Source organism: Plectropomus leopardus, chromosome 21 (assembly GCF_026936395.1).
Source record: "Plectropomus leopardus strain MGB_pleo_1.0 chromosome 21, ASM2693639v1, whole genome shotgun sequence".
NCBI lineage: Eukaryota > Metazoa > Chordata > Actinopteri > Perciformes > Serranidae > Plectropomus > Plectropomus leopardus.
Window position 1 is genome coordinate 4,337,697 of NC_142196.1, and position 16,523 is coordinate 4,354,219.

The 16,523-nt window shown below is 39.7% G+C and overlaps 1 protein-coding gene across 14 annotated transcripts in view; it reads right to left on the reverse strand.

The window, feature by feature from the left end:
• Positions 1-16,523, reverse strand: part of LOC121960427 (uncharacterized) — a 145,324-nt gene that overhangs the window by 24,639 nt on the left and 104,162 nt on the right. For 13 of the 14 annotated variants that reach the window (XM_088072006.1, XM_088071993.1, XM_088072000.1 and 10 more), the window contains 2 exons: positions 2,549-3,909; positions 1,529-1,783 (listed from right to left, as the gene is read on the reverse strand). In XM_088072006.1, coding sequence (XP_087928132.1) covers positions 1,529-1,783; positions 2,549-3,909 — 1,616 coding nt within the window. The remainder of the gene's footprint in view (positions 1-1,528; positions 1,784-2,548; positions 3,910-16,523) is intronic. The other variant, XM_088072003.1, reaches the window with a different exon arrangement.

Genomic DNA, 16,523 nt, shown 5'->3' on the forward strand with positions numbered 1-16,523 from the left:
CATGGTGTTGGTATATGGCATTTTCAATGTCACACAGGATGAAAATTTGCACAAAAAAGGGGCTTTGTAGCATATCTGTACATCACTTTGTAATCACTGCATCACTTAACCCTCTAAAACCCTTCAAGATATTTAATCCTTGAAAATGACCTGAAAATTAATTTAAAAAAAGAGCAGTTGGGGGATTATTAGAAAATTATTAAAAACTGAGGAAAACTTTCCAGTAAACTATATTTAAAATCATTATATTTATGGATTTAAAATTATGCTACTGAAAACATATACATACTATATTGTTTTCTGCCTTTTTTTGGGGGGGGTCATTTTCTTATTTTTTACTTTTCTCTTTTAGCTTATTTTAAGGTAAGTTTCTTGTAACTTGTACCAATTTCTTGCTATGTTTTGGATCATGATAAGTTTATTATTGCCTTCTCACCATGTTTTTGAAAAAATCAGACAAATTTGTTAAGGTTTCAAAGGGTTAATAAATAACTTAACAATGTTGCCAAATTCACTAAGTAGATGTTCTGGAGCTTTCCGTCATACTACATGTTCTTTCTCAGTAGATGGATTTTAACCCGATGTCAGTGATTGTGGATATTAAGATTTACAAGTTTTTGTGCACTTTGTGCATCCCTTGAAGTTTTTTTTTAGAGATTGCATTCATAAGAATGACAGACAAGATCACAATGACCTTGACCTTTGACCTATGACCACCAAATTCTAAAAAGCTCAGTATTAAGTTTAAGTGGATGTGGATGAAATTTGAGGAAACTCCATGAGGGCCCTTTTGAGATACTGTGGTTACAAAAATGAGACAAATGAGGTCTCAGTGACCTTGACATTTGAACACCAAATTCTAATCAGTTCAAACTCAAGCCCAAGTGAATATTTGTGCCAAACCAAAAAATCTACCTACCGAGGCATTCTTAAGATATAGTGTTCACAAGAATGAGCTGGATGCAAGTTCAGTGTGACCTTAACCGTTGACCTATGACTACTAAAATCTTATTAGCTCATCCTTCAGTCTAAGTAGATGTTTGAGCCAATTTTGAGGAAATTTCCTCAAGGAGTTCTTAAGACATTTTGTGCAGAAGAATGGGACGGCTGGAAGGACAATCCGAAAAACAAAATGCCTCTGGCCACGACTATAGCCGGCACAGAGGCATAAAACTATAGTTACAACTAATAAACCAATTGTGAAGAATGCTTCATTAGAAAATGTTCCCTATTTCTGTTTGAGTTGAGTACTGTCTGCCAAAGCAACAAAAAAGGAGTGACAACAAATGAAACTTGTGATTCTGACCCTAAAGCTGAACCCTTTAAAGAAGACTCATCTGAGTGTTATGATAAGCTGCTGTAACTGTGCATGCTACGAGGCACTGACAGCAGATGGTCATAAAACAGAGTCCAAAATGAAAAAGAACCATATATTTAACAGTGTGTGCTCAGTTTGGTCATACTCGATCATTCTGTATAACTGAGCATCCTGCAGCCTCTGACACACGTCCTGACAGCTGAAACTCACCTTAGGCCTGACATCTCTTGCGGTAGCCATGGTGGAGGATGCAGGGCGGCTGGTAGGAGTGGTGGAAGGCCGCTTTGGCCCAGCAGCGGCTGTGGATGGAGCCTTGACTGTGGTGGCTGTTTTTTTGTCTGAGATGGAGGTGGTGGTGGTGGAGGATGTAGGGCGCTTTGTGGGGGCTGCGGCCAAACCACCAGCAGCTGTGGTAGTTGGCCGCGTTTTAGCAGCAGCGCTGGGTTTGGTCAGCCCGGCGGCAGGCTGCGATGCAGGGACGAGTCATACAGGAGCGATGGAGGGCGAAATGAGGAGGAAAAGCAAAGGCAAATAAAAAATAAGGAACGATAACAGGGAGGGGAAGTTATGCAGCACGAGCAGCATTCAAATCATAAATCAAAACATAAAAAATAATAAAATAATAATCTTCAATAATCTGCATGGGGTCTGTTATTCCAATGTTGCAATTTTATGACTCAAATAGCTCTGGACAAGCTGATTTTGTACTGAACATATACAGTCAGCATAAAGGAAGCAGCAGCAGAAGCTTCAGCAGCATGCATGATGAATGTTTTTCTCTGTCACTCTAACACTCAACATTTTACATGTCACACATGTTGTCTCCAAGTGTATCATGCTTTATGTTTTCAGCTATATTTCCTCCATTAACCCTCTGAAACCGGGATTGTGCCTTGAGGAAATCAAATCCTAAAGTCATGGTGTCAGTATATGGTATTCTCAATATCACACAGAAGGAAAGTTTGTAACACAAAAAAGTGCTTTGCAGCATCTGTGTATCACTTTGTATCAAAGGGTTAGGTCAGGGTTAACTTACCTTGACTTTCATGTTGGAAATGAGCATGAGACTGTGATCTACCGTCTTATATTGTAATATAGGTTTTAGTCTGAGGTGATGCTAATCAAACAGTCTGACCCCTGTTTGTTTTCAGAACAGATTCTACGGACCCCATCTGTGTGTTGGTGTGTGAGGAGAAACATCTCATCCTTAAATCCTCCAGGAAGTCTTACCTTGCTCTTCTTGTCTGCAGCTGCCAGGTCTCTGCTCGGAGGAGCTCCGTTAGTTGCAGGTTTTGCCTTTTTGGCCTTCTCTCCCGTGTCTGCTTTTGCAGCCTTGTCCTTCTTGTCGTCCTTTTTCTCCACAGTCTTTTTGCTAGCTGGCGTTTTGTCCTGCTTCTCTTCTTTCTCTGTCTTCTTCTCTGCCGGCTTCTCAGCAGCTTTCTCCACCTCGTCCTCTTTCTCCGTCTTCTTGGCTTTGTCAGTGTCAGCCTTGTCTTTCTTAGCGTCCTCCACCTCTGCAGTCGCCTTTGTCTCCATGTCAGCCTTCTGCTCCAGGTTGTCAGAACCGGTATCGAGCTTGGCTGCTGTCAGCTGTGGCTCCGGCGTCTTTTCAACTTTGTCTACGTGCTGCTCTTTGCCGTCCTTCATCTCAGACTTCTCAGTGTTTTTGTTCTCGATTTTTTCTTCCACTTTGGGCTTCTCATTTTTGTCCACATTCTCTGTTTTCTCCACTTCTTCTTTTACCTCCACTTTTTCTACTTTGTCTGTCTTGTCTATTTTATCTGTCTTCACCTGTTTATCTGGTGATTCTTCTACTTTGATCATTTTATCCTCTTTTTCTGCCTTCTGCTGCATTGACTCCACTTTCTCTTTCTCCTTTTCTGTCTGCTTTGTTTCTTCTGTTACCTTTACTTTCTCCTCTTTAACTTTTTCAGCATCTTTCATCTCTTTCTCCTTCTCTTTTGCCTTCTCTGCCTCTTTCTCCTTCTCTTTTAGCTTTTCTGCCTCTCTTTCCTTCTCTTTTAGCTTTTCTGCCTCTCTTTCCTTCTCTTTCAGCCTTTCTGCCTCTTTTTCCTTCTCTTTCAGCCTTTCTGCCTCTTTTTCCTTCTCCTTTTGCTTTTCTGCCTCTTTCTCCTTCTCTTTTAGCTTTTCTGCCTCTCTTTCCTTTTCTTTGAGCTTCTCTGCCTCTTTTTCCTTCTCCTTTAGCATCTCTGCTTCTTTCTCCTTCTCTTTTAGCTTTTCTGCCTCTCTCTCCTTCTCTTTTAGCTTTTCTGCCTCTCTCTCCTTCTCTTTTAGCTTTTCTGCCTCTTTCTCCTGTTCTTTTAGCTTTTCTGCCTCTTTCTCCTGTTCTTTTAGCTTTTCTGCCTCTTTCTCCTTCTCTTTTAGCTTTTCTGCCTCTTTCTCCTTTTCTTTTTGTGTCTCTGCCTGCTTCTCCTTCTCCATCTCTTTTTCCACCTTGGCTGGAGTCTCACTTGTTGTGTATTCCACCTTCACGCTCCTCTGCTCAGCTTTATCCAGCGGGTCAAACATGTCCACCTTCTTTACGTTGTCCTCCAGTTTCTCCTCCTTCTTCTCCATCTTGTCGGATTTCACTGGAAAGAGCAATGATTTGAATTAGAAATCACGCCAACAGATTATAAAAAGTAGAGCTCTTATATGTTGTGAAAACGCACACAGTTACTGCAGCAGGTAGTCCAAGTATTCACAACAACCTCCAGCTCAATACACCAAAACCCAAAAACTCATCTTTCACTTGCCAAGATCTTATCTCCCATACACTTCTCAGGTGAGGCATCATCTTATTTTTCATTTCTCAACACACACTTAAAAAGAATATTATCAAACTACAGACACTGGTCACAGACAACTAAAAAAATTTTTAGGTGCAAACAAATTGAAACTATACCCAGTTCTAGCGCTGCACAATATGTAAAGATCATATAGCATTATTGTGACAGATATTGCGATTGCAATTTGAGTCTCGATTTGAGTGGAAATCGACTTTTTGCATTTCATTTTCACTGGGAAAAAAAAGAAAATGATGATGAAAAAAAAAGAAAAGCAGACGATCATTATTGCTGGGGTCTGAACCTAACAGGCACATTTCCTTATGTCTGGAATATGATATACTACAATGCCTCATTTATAATGGTATGTTAACTGTGTAGCCCTCAGTTTACAGACACATATATACACACTCACAAACACAAATACACACACAAAAAACTGCAGTGTATTGTTAGAGATGTTTTAATATTCAAATTAAGTCAATTTATTTATAAAGCCCATTATCACAAAACACAGTTTGCCTCACAGGGCTTTACAGCATACGACAACCCTCTGCCCTTAGACCCTCACATCACCTAAGAAAAAACTCCCCCAATAATAACCCCTGAAAGCAAAATGCTACCTACTTGACTCTATAAACCGATATGATACCATATAATTTATTAATAAACTTTAAGAAATTACCACGCCCAGACATTTCAAGGAAAACTGCAGTTTTCACGCTTAAGAGACTAGAATGGAGACATTTGACTTTTATCTTATAAAATTGTGCTGACTTTTGTAAAAATCCAAAAGATAAGCTATTTTTTGTCTTCTGCAATAAGGACTTGTGACTCTACTTCTGTGCTCCAACTATAGTGAATATACCCCTGCATCTCTGCATTAAGCTCCTGAATACACAGCTTTCTCAGCTCAGCTAGAAATATTGTGATCATCATTTATTGAGTGACTATCTCACATCTGTATGTTCTGTCTGCAACACTTATGACACTGTGTACTGACTGTGTACTGGCTGTTCTGTACCTTACAGTACAGAGAAAAATCCACCCACACTGGTTAAAGTGGCATTTAAGTGAAATGACAAAGTGATTTGTTCAGAAAAACACACACTTTATCTGCAATGCTGAGAGGAAATATCCTCAACATTCAGCAGAGAAGGGCAATTTTGTTCCCACAGAACCAAATAAGTCTGTTTCGTTTGCTCCTGCACAGTTCACTGAACTCTACCTGTCCTCTGTGTCGACTGATTTCTGGGCTTGATGGCAGTCATGACTATTCTATGTGGTAAAAGACCGAGTGACGAAGTACGATTTAACATCATTTTGAAAAGTAATATGCTAATATCAGTGAGTTTCATCAGCCTTTCATTTCATCCTCTCTCTCATTCATCTTTCTCTCCATCTGTCCTGGTCAATCTTGACTGTTAAACACCAACTGATAAAAATAGCTTATAATAAAACTGGATCTCTCTCTGTTGCCCAGACTATCATTCCAAGCAAGGATGGGAAAAAACAAACATTTCTGAGTCATCTGTGAAGGTGACCTGCACCTGAACCCCTGAAATCAATGCAAAGAACATTTTGTCTCATCAATGATTGCACACCTGCTGAGAGCAAAAAACCACAGCTAATTTGAAACTTAGGACAACACATCACAGAAAGATAAAGATGATGATGTCTGTATGAGATCTTCCTGATCATCAAGAAAAATATGGAAATTAGCAGATGAGAGTGCTCCTTGTGTTGGGGAAAGTTGAGGAAAATCATTAGTCATTGTCATTGTGTTCATTTGATAGAGCGTGGTTTCTCTTTAAAGAGTCCGAGGAGCAGATTGAATAGTTGAAGCTGAGTTTGTTAAAGAAGTGAAATGTTTCAGACCTGCTTCATTGACGTGGACAAAGACAAAATACTACAAGTCTGGATGATGCTGCTGCCCTGCTTAACATGAAAAAATATCATGTAACATCAACAAGCTAAAAGTAGATATTTCTCTCGTGTGTTGACTCACTGAATGAAGCATGTGCATCATCTGACCTCAGGTGCTGATGACCTAACACTGGGGTGAGCTGAGCATGGTCAGAGCTGCTCACTCTGGCTGTGTCCCACTTTAGGAGCTGGATCCTCTGATGTCAACATATTTTACATGAATGCAACATAACACATTCAGAGGCAGTGTGTCCCGTGCCGCCATTACAACCAACCATCCACAGTGCACCTGTCTAGAGACCTCTGAAAATCCTCTCAAATATGTGGATGCATGAAATATATTTTTTCTTTTAGTTGCAGAAAGTGTTTTCTGAACATACACAAACAGAAGGTCTATTCCTGCAGCTGCACACAGGTTGACAAAGGTTGAAGACGTTTGGAAGGACAGGATTCAAGTCCCCTATTTGTACCAACACCCTCCATTAAAGAATAATTGAATGGGACTTTCTGAGCTTCAGTAAATACTGAAAGTGCTAATAGAAACAACAAGGTGTTCTTGAGATTTTGCTTTCACAAGAATGAGACAAATATAAGGTCAAAGTGACCTTGTCCTTTGACCACCAAAATCTAACCAGTCCAGCCTAAATTCCAAGTGAACACTGGTGCCAGACTTGAAGAAATTTTCTCAAGGTGTTCATGAGATAACAATTTTACAAGAATGAGACGGATGCAAGGTGACAGTGACCTTGATTTTTGACCACCACAATTTAATCAGTTTATCCTTGAGTCCAAATCAACACTTGGGCCGACTTTGAAAAAAATTCTCTGAAGGTACTCTTGAGATATTGCGTTCACAAGAATGAAACAGTCAAGGTCACAGTGATCTTAACCTTCGACCTATGACCAGCAAACTCAAAACATTTCATCCTTGAGTCAAAGTAGACATTTGTGCTGAATTTGAAGAAATTCCCTTAAGGCGTTCTTAAGATATCGTCTTAACAAGAACGAGATAAATGAAAGGTCACCATGACCTTAGACCTATGACCACCAAACTCAAATCATTTAATCCTCGAGTCAAAGTAGACATGAATGTGAAGAAATTCCCTAAAGGCATTCTTGGGATATCGCGTTCACAAGAAAGGTCCGGACGGACAGATGTACAGACAATCTGAAAACATATTACTTTCAGCGTTGGCCATGACCAGCGTGGAGACAAAAATATTCACATTGAAGGATTTGTCTCTCCAATTCTTATTTTTTGTCTTATTTTTATTTGGGAAATAATCATGCTCTAGGTTGTGGAACTACAGCTCCCATGATCAGTAGGCTTTGCAGGATGTTAACAGGAAGTAAAATGCTGCCATAGATCCAGTGAGTACTATGTGTAAGTAGTATGTGGTCAGCAACCTGAGCCCTGTTTCTTTTTTAGCCTGCATTTATTGTTGTTTACATGTTTGCAAATTGGCATTGTTATGCTGCTATAACTATTAGCAGTGTCTTTTATGGGACTTCCAAGCAGATTTATGGACATTTATTTGCAATGGGCATAAAAGAAAATCCTCGGAAAGCGTTTCACATTGAAACCAAAAATGTGCGTCTCAAGATGTCTGCATGTTCAGATTTTGCTGAAATGCAACCCTGATAAGAAGACATACAAACTTGGATTCAAATTGTGACAATCAGGCTTTCAAGGTTTATTTGCCTCCAGCTGTGTGTCACAGCCACTGCTACTGCTCTAACTGCTCACTGTGTTGATAAGTGGGTCAAATAAACGGCCAAATTACATAACTCACGTTTTGTGTTTTTAGAACAGCGGCGTGCACCTGTTCCTTTCACCTCATGTAGCATCTTTGCCTCGTGTCCTGTCCTCTGTGCCCCCCTCCAACGACAAGTATGTTAAATTAAGTCAGTTTGAAAACATGTTAACATCAGGCAGTTTTAGCAATTGATTAACCAGTCACCTTTTTCTTGGTCCTAGGAAGTTTCAATAATCAATCATTAGGAGTATTTCTAACATGTCTTAGTGCCTGTATTTCTTGCCCTGTTGGACTTCTTTTTATTTCTAAACCTAAGTCCCAAACTGGACATTAATTCACAGCACCTTAATTACTTTTTCTTGTCCTGAAGCCCATCCAAGTATGGCAGTGGTGCTGAAAGGAAAAGCCAAGTGAGTCTTTTCCTTTCAGCTTTTATGGCTTCTGATTTCTCTTCCAGGCCTCATTAACCACCTACCAAACAGGACAAGGGACAAATACAGAGGAAAACATCACTGACAACAGTGCTACACTTAAATAAATATGGGATCCAAAAGGGTTCTGCCTGAAGGGCTGAGGAGCTACCCAGAACTATTTACTTCTAAAAAACCTTTTTTTGAAGACAGGGTTCTTCAAGTGTTGTCTGCCAGACAGTGGGTATCATTAAAGTCCACATTCATTCAAAGAACCATTTTTTGGAAAAAAAAAAAAAAAAACAATTCAAGAAAACAAATGTTTATTTTAAATATTCAAATGTTTACCCGTGCTTAAAATGTAGATGAATCTGGAATCACCTTAATCAGTTTATTTTACCATTCTGCCATGGCTGATATCTTTAACATCATTTTACATGGTCTGCCAGAATTCTTCTTATTTGATCTTTTCATGGGTAGCCGTTACTTGACATTTTGTATTCGGTTCTAATTTGTGACCAACTTTCAGTTCCCAAATTTAATGCAACACTGAAATAGTACAGGCTGAAGTATCTGTGATTTTACAAAATCATGATTGTGAACTGATTGATTGTTGTGGGTCACGCTGACCAACATCTGCCTTTAGGAGCCTCATTCAGGCCAAGGCTGCTGGACTGGTTCCCTTAGCCCCTGGATAACCTGGAACCATGTGAACCAGGATTAGTGGGAAAGCCGGGATTAGTGGTAGAGGTATCTATTGGAACGACAGTCAATTACTATTTTTGGAGCCCCTCAATGTGGGTTCTTAATAAAAATTCAATGATTCTTGGTAGAACTTCATGGGTGGGTTCTTGTTATCAAGGCTAAAATGTAGAACTGTTCTGCATGGAACCCCCAGAAAGGGTTTGGGGTGGAACCATTACACTACTGAAGAGTTCTAACAGGAACCAAAAAGGGTTCTCCTACAGGGTCAAGCCAAATAACCATATACAGTGCCCCAGGGATGACATTTTTCTGTCGGCCTACTCTGAGGATAATATTGTCCTGGTTCCCTCATCAAAAAGCCTTTTTCATTGGATTTTAGATCATTGCAAAAAATAAGTTTTGTGGTAAACTCACGTTTATGATACTTACTGGTTTTGTTCAGCAAGATATCACATATTAGCCCAACATTAGGGATTTTAAAGCCTAAATGCAATTACCAGAAGTAAAAACTTATGTTACACTATAATTGAACACTTCCCTCCCACTTGTTAGCAAGCACCACATAAAAGCCTTTTTATGTTCGAGAACAAAATGTAAAAGTCTCTTAAGCTTGTGTTGACCACAGACCTAATTAATTTAAACCAAAAACCCATTCAAAGAACAAAAAGACTTTGAGACAAGGGAACTTAAATTCTAGCAGAATTCTAGGTTTTAGGACCCATTTCTGAGGTTACAATATGGTATTAATTAGCACCTTGATTTCTAAGCAAATTTGGTACATCAGCTCTCCATTAATTCCTTACCTGACTGCTATGTTGCCCCAAAGGTTTCATTTCACAGAAAACAAATCAAGATTTCATTCTTACTCGCCCATTCTGCATGTACTCCGTTATTTCTGGCAAACTTATTACAGAAATCATGTCAGAGGAATTATAATGAAGAACATGATGATGAAAAAAGGGCAGAGACAGACAGAGGGGTGGCCTTTGATTCCAATGCTTGAGAGTCAGTGTGGAAAATATTGATTAGTCGATTTAGAGGTGAATGGGTGGAGAGGAAGAGAGCAAGTAGAAAGACTCATATAGAAGGAATACATAGATAGACAAAAAAAGAAATGGTTAGGGATGGTTACTTGTTCGCCATTCTTCTGTTGTCTGTTTAATAGCTACTTTGGAAAATCATACCATGCCAATAATGATCTTTAAGAACACAAGGGATTGGAATAGATAAGGAGGAAACATGGGAAGGAAAATAGGGAGCAAGACAAGGGAATTGGGGCGTAAGGCTTTGAGCAGAATGAAATGACATTGTTAGCTTACATAACGTACAGCGACCCCAGACCTGGAACAATGATAGACATGAGACCAAACAGAGTGAGCGTAAATAGGTGACTATATGCAGGGAGAAAAAACAAAAGAAAACCCTGACCTGAATAAAAGGAGACAGCAGTGTAAAATGACAAAGAATGTGAACAATAGAAATGGGAGTAAATTCATATCTGCACTGTAAACAATGAGAGACTCTGGAGATCAACCTGATCCTCTAATTAGGGCAGAAATCTGATATGTGCCAGAGCCGTGGAAAGCCCAGAGAAAACAACTTCATTTAAGCAAGCGGCTAGAGGTGGAACCCAACCTATTCACTCTCAGTCTGTCTCTCTAACTCTTTTTCACAATAATATTCCTTTCTTTTACTCTTGTTTGCAATGCTCCTTTGTCCAGTTTCTTAATTCTATTTTATCAGCTCTTATTTCGTTTTTAAATGATTTATTTAATTCTTCTATTAATATATTTTATTTATTTATTTTATTTATCTATGTATTTATTTTTATAATTTAATTTATTTATTTTTATTCTGCCCCAGCAATGTTTTAAGGCTATTACAAGTACTATTAATTCTGTGTTTTACTGCAAATACTCTTCAAACAGCATTTATTCATACTGGGCTGCGTTGCTTGTCGTTATTTCTGTTTCGCCTCCTTTGTTTTTCTGGCTTTAGTTCGGTATTACTTTTTGGCTCTTTTTTTGTCATGTTGCTTATGCATGAAACTCCTCTAACTACTGCTTTGCCTTGCTTGTCAAAGCACTTTGTAAACTCTGTTTTAAAGGTGCTATATAAATAAAGTTATTATTATTATTATTATTATTATTATTATTATTATTATTATTATTATTATTATTATTATAATTCCCACTTTTAAAATCTTCACTCTGTCCCTAACAACACTCAGATTCTGCCAGCTTTTAGCATGATAGGAATGGCATCACAGCACACACAAACATCCACTATTCATTCACTTTTTTTCTGTTCTTCACCTAATACTGCAACTTCCAGACAACCTGGTAATTTCTTCAACCCCTGACATGCAAATTCTAGCAACAAATGTGATGGAGATGGCACATAACCCTAGAGCAGTGATACTCAAATGACTGCCCAGCGGCAGCCCCTTATGTCCTAAAATCCTAGAAACGTCCTAAAACCAGAGAAATGTCCTAAAATCAATCAAATGTCCAAAAAAAATATTAATATGTCCTGAAATCCTTAAAATGTCAGAAATCCTTGAAATGTCAGAAATCCTAGAAACGTCCTAAAATCCCAGAAACATGTATGGGGCTGCTGCGACTGGCCCCTGGCCTCCTGTCCTTTTGCAAAACTCCAAGCAAAGCAAGTTGAGTATCCCTGCCGTAGAGCAATGGGACCGCAGGGAACCACAGATATTACATGATCTCAACGTTTGACCTGTCTGTGTTGGGGCTATCCAACAGCAAGAAGAGTGAAAGAAAAAAGCTACTATTTACCTCCCTAGAGAGGGACATTAATTACTGACAGTGCTTGTGATTGAAAGCATCAGTCACAGTGTGCCTTGAGGGTGTAGCCTAGTAAGGGGATGGCCATTACAGAGGGAAATATTTCATGAGAACATGCTGGTATAGATGAGGTCAAGCATGATGTCGTAATAACTCATGAACACACGAATTTGTGTCCATACCTGAGATTGGCTTTGCATTTGGTCTGAACTAACTTCCATATTGGGCGTGTACAAAACCATTTTTATTGTAACATAGTATTATATAGATTCTTTGGACACCTAGAAGGTATTTTCTGATAGTAAGTCTCCCTGATACAATTTTTATTCAGTGCAAGGGACTGTGATAAATATATGATGATATCAGTAACTATACTCATTATCTTTTTCTTGGCTGTTTACAAGTACATGGTGCTAGGCCACTAACAATGTTTAATAAGGAAGGAGGTGTTCTTAATTGAAAATCATAATACAGATGTGCCATAGGAATTTCTAAAATTAAGAAGAATTTCTAAAATTATCTTGAAGCTGGCAATTTGAAATGGTTTTCACTTTGCATTGATTATACTGGATCGTTAATTGACGACAGAGATAGGTAACTCCTATATTTAAGTACTTGCATTATTTTTGTTGACTACCCCGGGTAAGAGCAGGGCACTTTGTACCATTGTTTCACATGGGTCACAAAGTTGAGCACAGCCCCTGCTCCGGGGCTTTAACCTGGATCGCAACCTGCTGCATTAGCAGAGCTGCTGCGGCCCCAGGATGGCCCTGACTCTAGCATAAAATATGGCTCAGGACAGCAGGGAACAATGAGCATCTGGGTGCAGTGAGCCAATTCATTTGAAGGTTTCATTAGCATAATGATAACACTTACAGCTCATTTAGGGCTATTAAGCCTGGCCTCTCCTGAAGAACACCGCCTCAACTCGAAGTTTTTTTTTTTCCTTCTCGTCTTATTAATATGGTAAAATGTGCCGACTCTGCTCTCCCATTAAAAAAAAATAAATAAATAAAACTCTTTAAGCTGTCTGAAGTTTTTAGGAATGTAGGTTAAAAAAAGGCATGTCTAACATTGTAATGTAAAGCAATAATTGGGATTAAAACATTTGCATGACATACATATGCATGTACTTCATGTCTTTGCTTCTTTGTGAAAAATCTGCACTCGTCCCTTCAGACTTTTTGCATGGCCCATGATATGCAGTTCATGAAAGTGTTTTAAGATTTTTACCATGTCATGGTAAAATGTTATCATGACGAATCAGAAGGTCGCTGATTTTGTCTTTGGCCCATGCAAGCTATATGTGGTTCTAAAGCAAGATATTGTCCGAAATTGTCTTCCAAACGGTGTGTGAATGGTAAATGCCGACTTGTGTTGTAAAGCATTTTGAGTGAAAAGTCTAGAAAAGCTCTATATAAATGCAGTCAATTTACCATTTACTTATGTGAAAAAAAATACATTATCTCTATTTTCCATAAGGAATCTAAAACAAATAAGCAAAGGTGAAAATGATATTCTCATCAACTGAAGTTCCCAACCTTAATGAACACATTCAGGGCCAAATTCTGAGGCCTTCATTTGGTTCCTCAAGTGAATTATGTAAATCAGCTCTTATAGTCGCTGTCTCATTAAAACCCTGTCACTCTTTGCTCCACAACACTTGAAGCTCTCTGAGTTTGTCAGCCTTGACAACAGCACTCTGTGTGAAGTGAGAGCTGCACTCCATCACTGCCCTGTGGTAGCACATCAAACCCGGTGGACACTTTCAAGTGGTGCTGAAGTGGTAAGAGAGTGAAGAGTGGCCTCTGTGGTTTAATGTCCTATTTGAAGTGTGTTTGGCTATCTAATAAAGACTCACTGACAGCTCAGTTATGAGTTACAGCAATCTGCGGTGGAGGTTCGGAACCCCTCTGAACCACAGACTGTATTAGTTTGGTTTTCACATCCTTAATGTACAGGCTTATCGCATATTCTGTACATGTCTTAGCTGGGCAAGTTATATTTTGTTTTTGTTTTTTTTTTCAGGATAGCTAATAGGCTGTGAGTGGCTCTGTAAGGGCATTTTGAATTCTATTGGCTTTTTTTATTGACCTTAATATATTTTGGATTTACTGATTGGACACCCAGTACATTTAAATGATGTTAGAAACTGAACTGGCGTAGGTGCTCTGCACATGCTTCATAGTACCCATGCTGGGAAGAAAGCCGGAAAAAAAGTAGAAGAAGAAGGAGAAGAAGAAGAAAAAGAAGAAGAAGAAGAAGAAGAAGAAGAAGAAGAAGAAGGAGAAGGAGAAGAAGGAGAAGAAGGAGAAGATGGAGAAGAAGGCGAAGAAGAACAAGAACAAGATCAAGAACAAGAACAAGAACTAGAAAATTTCGGTAGAAATTTCAAAGGGTGCCTGCCGCTGAGGGGCCACTTATCTATGTAAGGAGGAGGAGGGGGGTGGCCACACTTACACACAGGGCCACAAGGCACAATTAATAGACATTAATCAGTAAGTGACATCTTTAATTGGCCACAAGGGCCAATTAAGGGCCCCCTCCACCTGAGGGGCTACAGGGGCAAATCAATGGCCACCTTGTGGGCCCACAAGTGGACCATTTATTACTACCTGGCATCTTTGATTGGCTGCGAGGGCAAATAAAGGGCCCCCTCCACCTGAGGGGCCACAGGGGCCAATCAAACATATATTCTTACAGAAAAAAATATGCCCACACAAAGACAACAAACATGTGTGCAAACAAACATGCAGATATTGCATTTTAGCGCTCTGACAAGGACCATTAGCATAAGCAAACACATGCGCATGTCCAAAAGCCATTTACTCCAGCCCAACACAGGGCCGCCGCTGGAGAGAACATTCAATTCACTGTGCCGACGGAACATTACGTGACAATTATCTGCTTATTTCGGAAAGTGAAGGCAGCCGAAAATCTGCCCGAAAGCAGAAATTATGACGAGACAGAAATAATTTGACATGACAGAAGATCTACACACTGACTCTGGGCGTATGTTTAATGTGGGATTTGCTGTGTGTCTTTCGAAATGCAAGCTGATGCACTGAACTCTGGCCTCTTTGGGTTGAACTTCATTTTAACCCTTTCCTTTCAAAACCATGGGATCTCTGCTTTGTGCAGAACTTATATTCACTAACAATCGTTCCGATTAACCTTCTTTCTCCCCTAACCTTTTGTCCCTCGATCATGCCATCTATTATTTATGCTCTCTAATCTGTCCAAGCATTGTTCACCTTATCCTTGACTTCCTGTTTTCCATCATTATACATTCATCTGCATCTCTCCCTCCTCCATTGTTATTTTTTGAATTTATTTTTTCTTATTATATTTTAATTTTTCCCCCTTTTTTCTGTTTTTTTTTTCCAAGGATTTTTTTTAAGCTTTATCCCATGTGGATATAAAATGTTTCTACACCACAACTAGAGCAACAGTAATATTTCCATGACCTTGATAATAAGCAAACAGATGTGTAAATACAACACACAGCCTGTGGCTTGATGACTGCTGTGCTCCTGTTTTGACTTCAGGGGGCAAAAAAACAAAGATCACTGGCTCTTTAATACTCCAGTGGCCTGGCTGGCAGCCTCTGCCACACTCAGCTTTGTGGCGCGAGGCGAAAAAAAAACACGAGCAAAAAGGAAAACAAAGACACAAAGAGATGGACAAAAGGAGAAGGGAGAAAAAGTGTGAGACGGACACAAGGTGAAAGAAACATGGTCATTGTAGAAAGCACCACCATCATACTGGGCCGCACTTCCCAGTCACTGACCCCATTGTGACACATAGGCGGTCATCGTTCGACGTGTGCGTGACCCGCTTTCAGCCATCTTGGCTCTGCCCGTCTACACCAAGAATCTAATGAGCATTCAGAGCAACAGGAAGACAGACGGAGCGAGAAAGAGTCGAGACAAACATGGATGGAAAATGAAAATGAACAAAGACAGAGCCTCCATCAGCTATAATGAGCTGTGCTCCCCTGACCCTGCATCCAAATGTCAGCTGGAGAGTGAGCTACTACACCGCCTCATGCTGCCAGCTTATTGTGCTGCTACGCACATTAGTATGCACATGATCAGACACATTCAGTTGCACATGATGACAACCACCTGTGTCCACAAATGCCAAGACAATATACCTGTTGTCCCAGTATTCACACACTCTGTAAAGTTTGTGGCTGATCTGTGTCTAAAATTGGCACACGGTTGTTTGACCAACACAACGAGACAGATACTACCATCGTGGAATGTCAAGTAGCCGGCGGGGAGCTGCTCCGTTGCTGTCGACTTCTCTCAGCTTTTCATCCCTTCTCTTTCAGTCTCCGTCTCCGGCGCTGTCTGACACGCCTCCTTTCAGTCTGCAGCTATTTCTTACCCAAAGCTATTTGAAAGCTTAGACCGGAAACTCAAAATGAAGCATTTGAACAATGGAGGAACGATTACTGCTTCATCAACAGACCAATACATCCACAATCTAGACTACGCAGGGGCTCACAAAAGACCATCATATTTTCTCACTGCATGGTACAGTATATCGCAATAATAAGGGTAGTACAAAGAATCAGTTTGAATAATAAGTTCTTGATTTGTTCGTAACAAGACATGCTTTCAGTCTGTCCTTCCCTGGGGCTCCCAAAGCCCTCAAAAAGGAGACACTTGATCAAAACTTGATAAATAAACTTGATCAATAAATCATCTTTCTTATTCCACCGTCTTGATTCCCTGCCAGCATGTTCCTCCCACTATCACCACCAAACCCTTTTGTGGTCTGCAGTTGTCAAGGAAGAACTATATCAT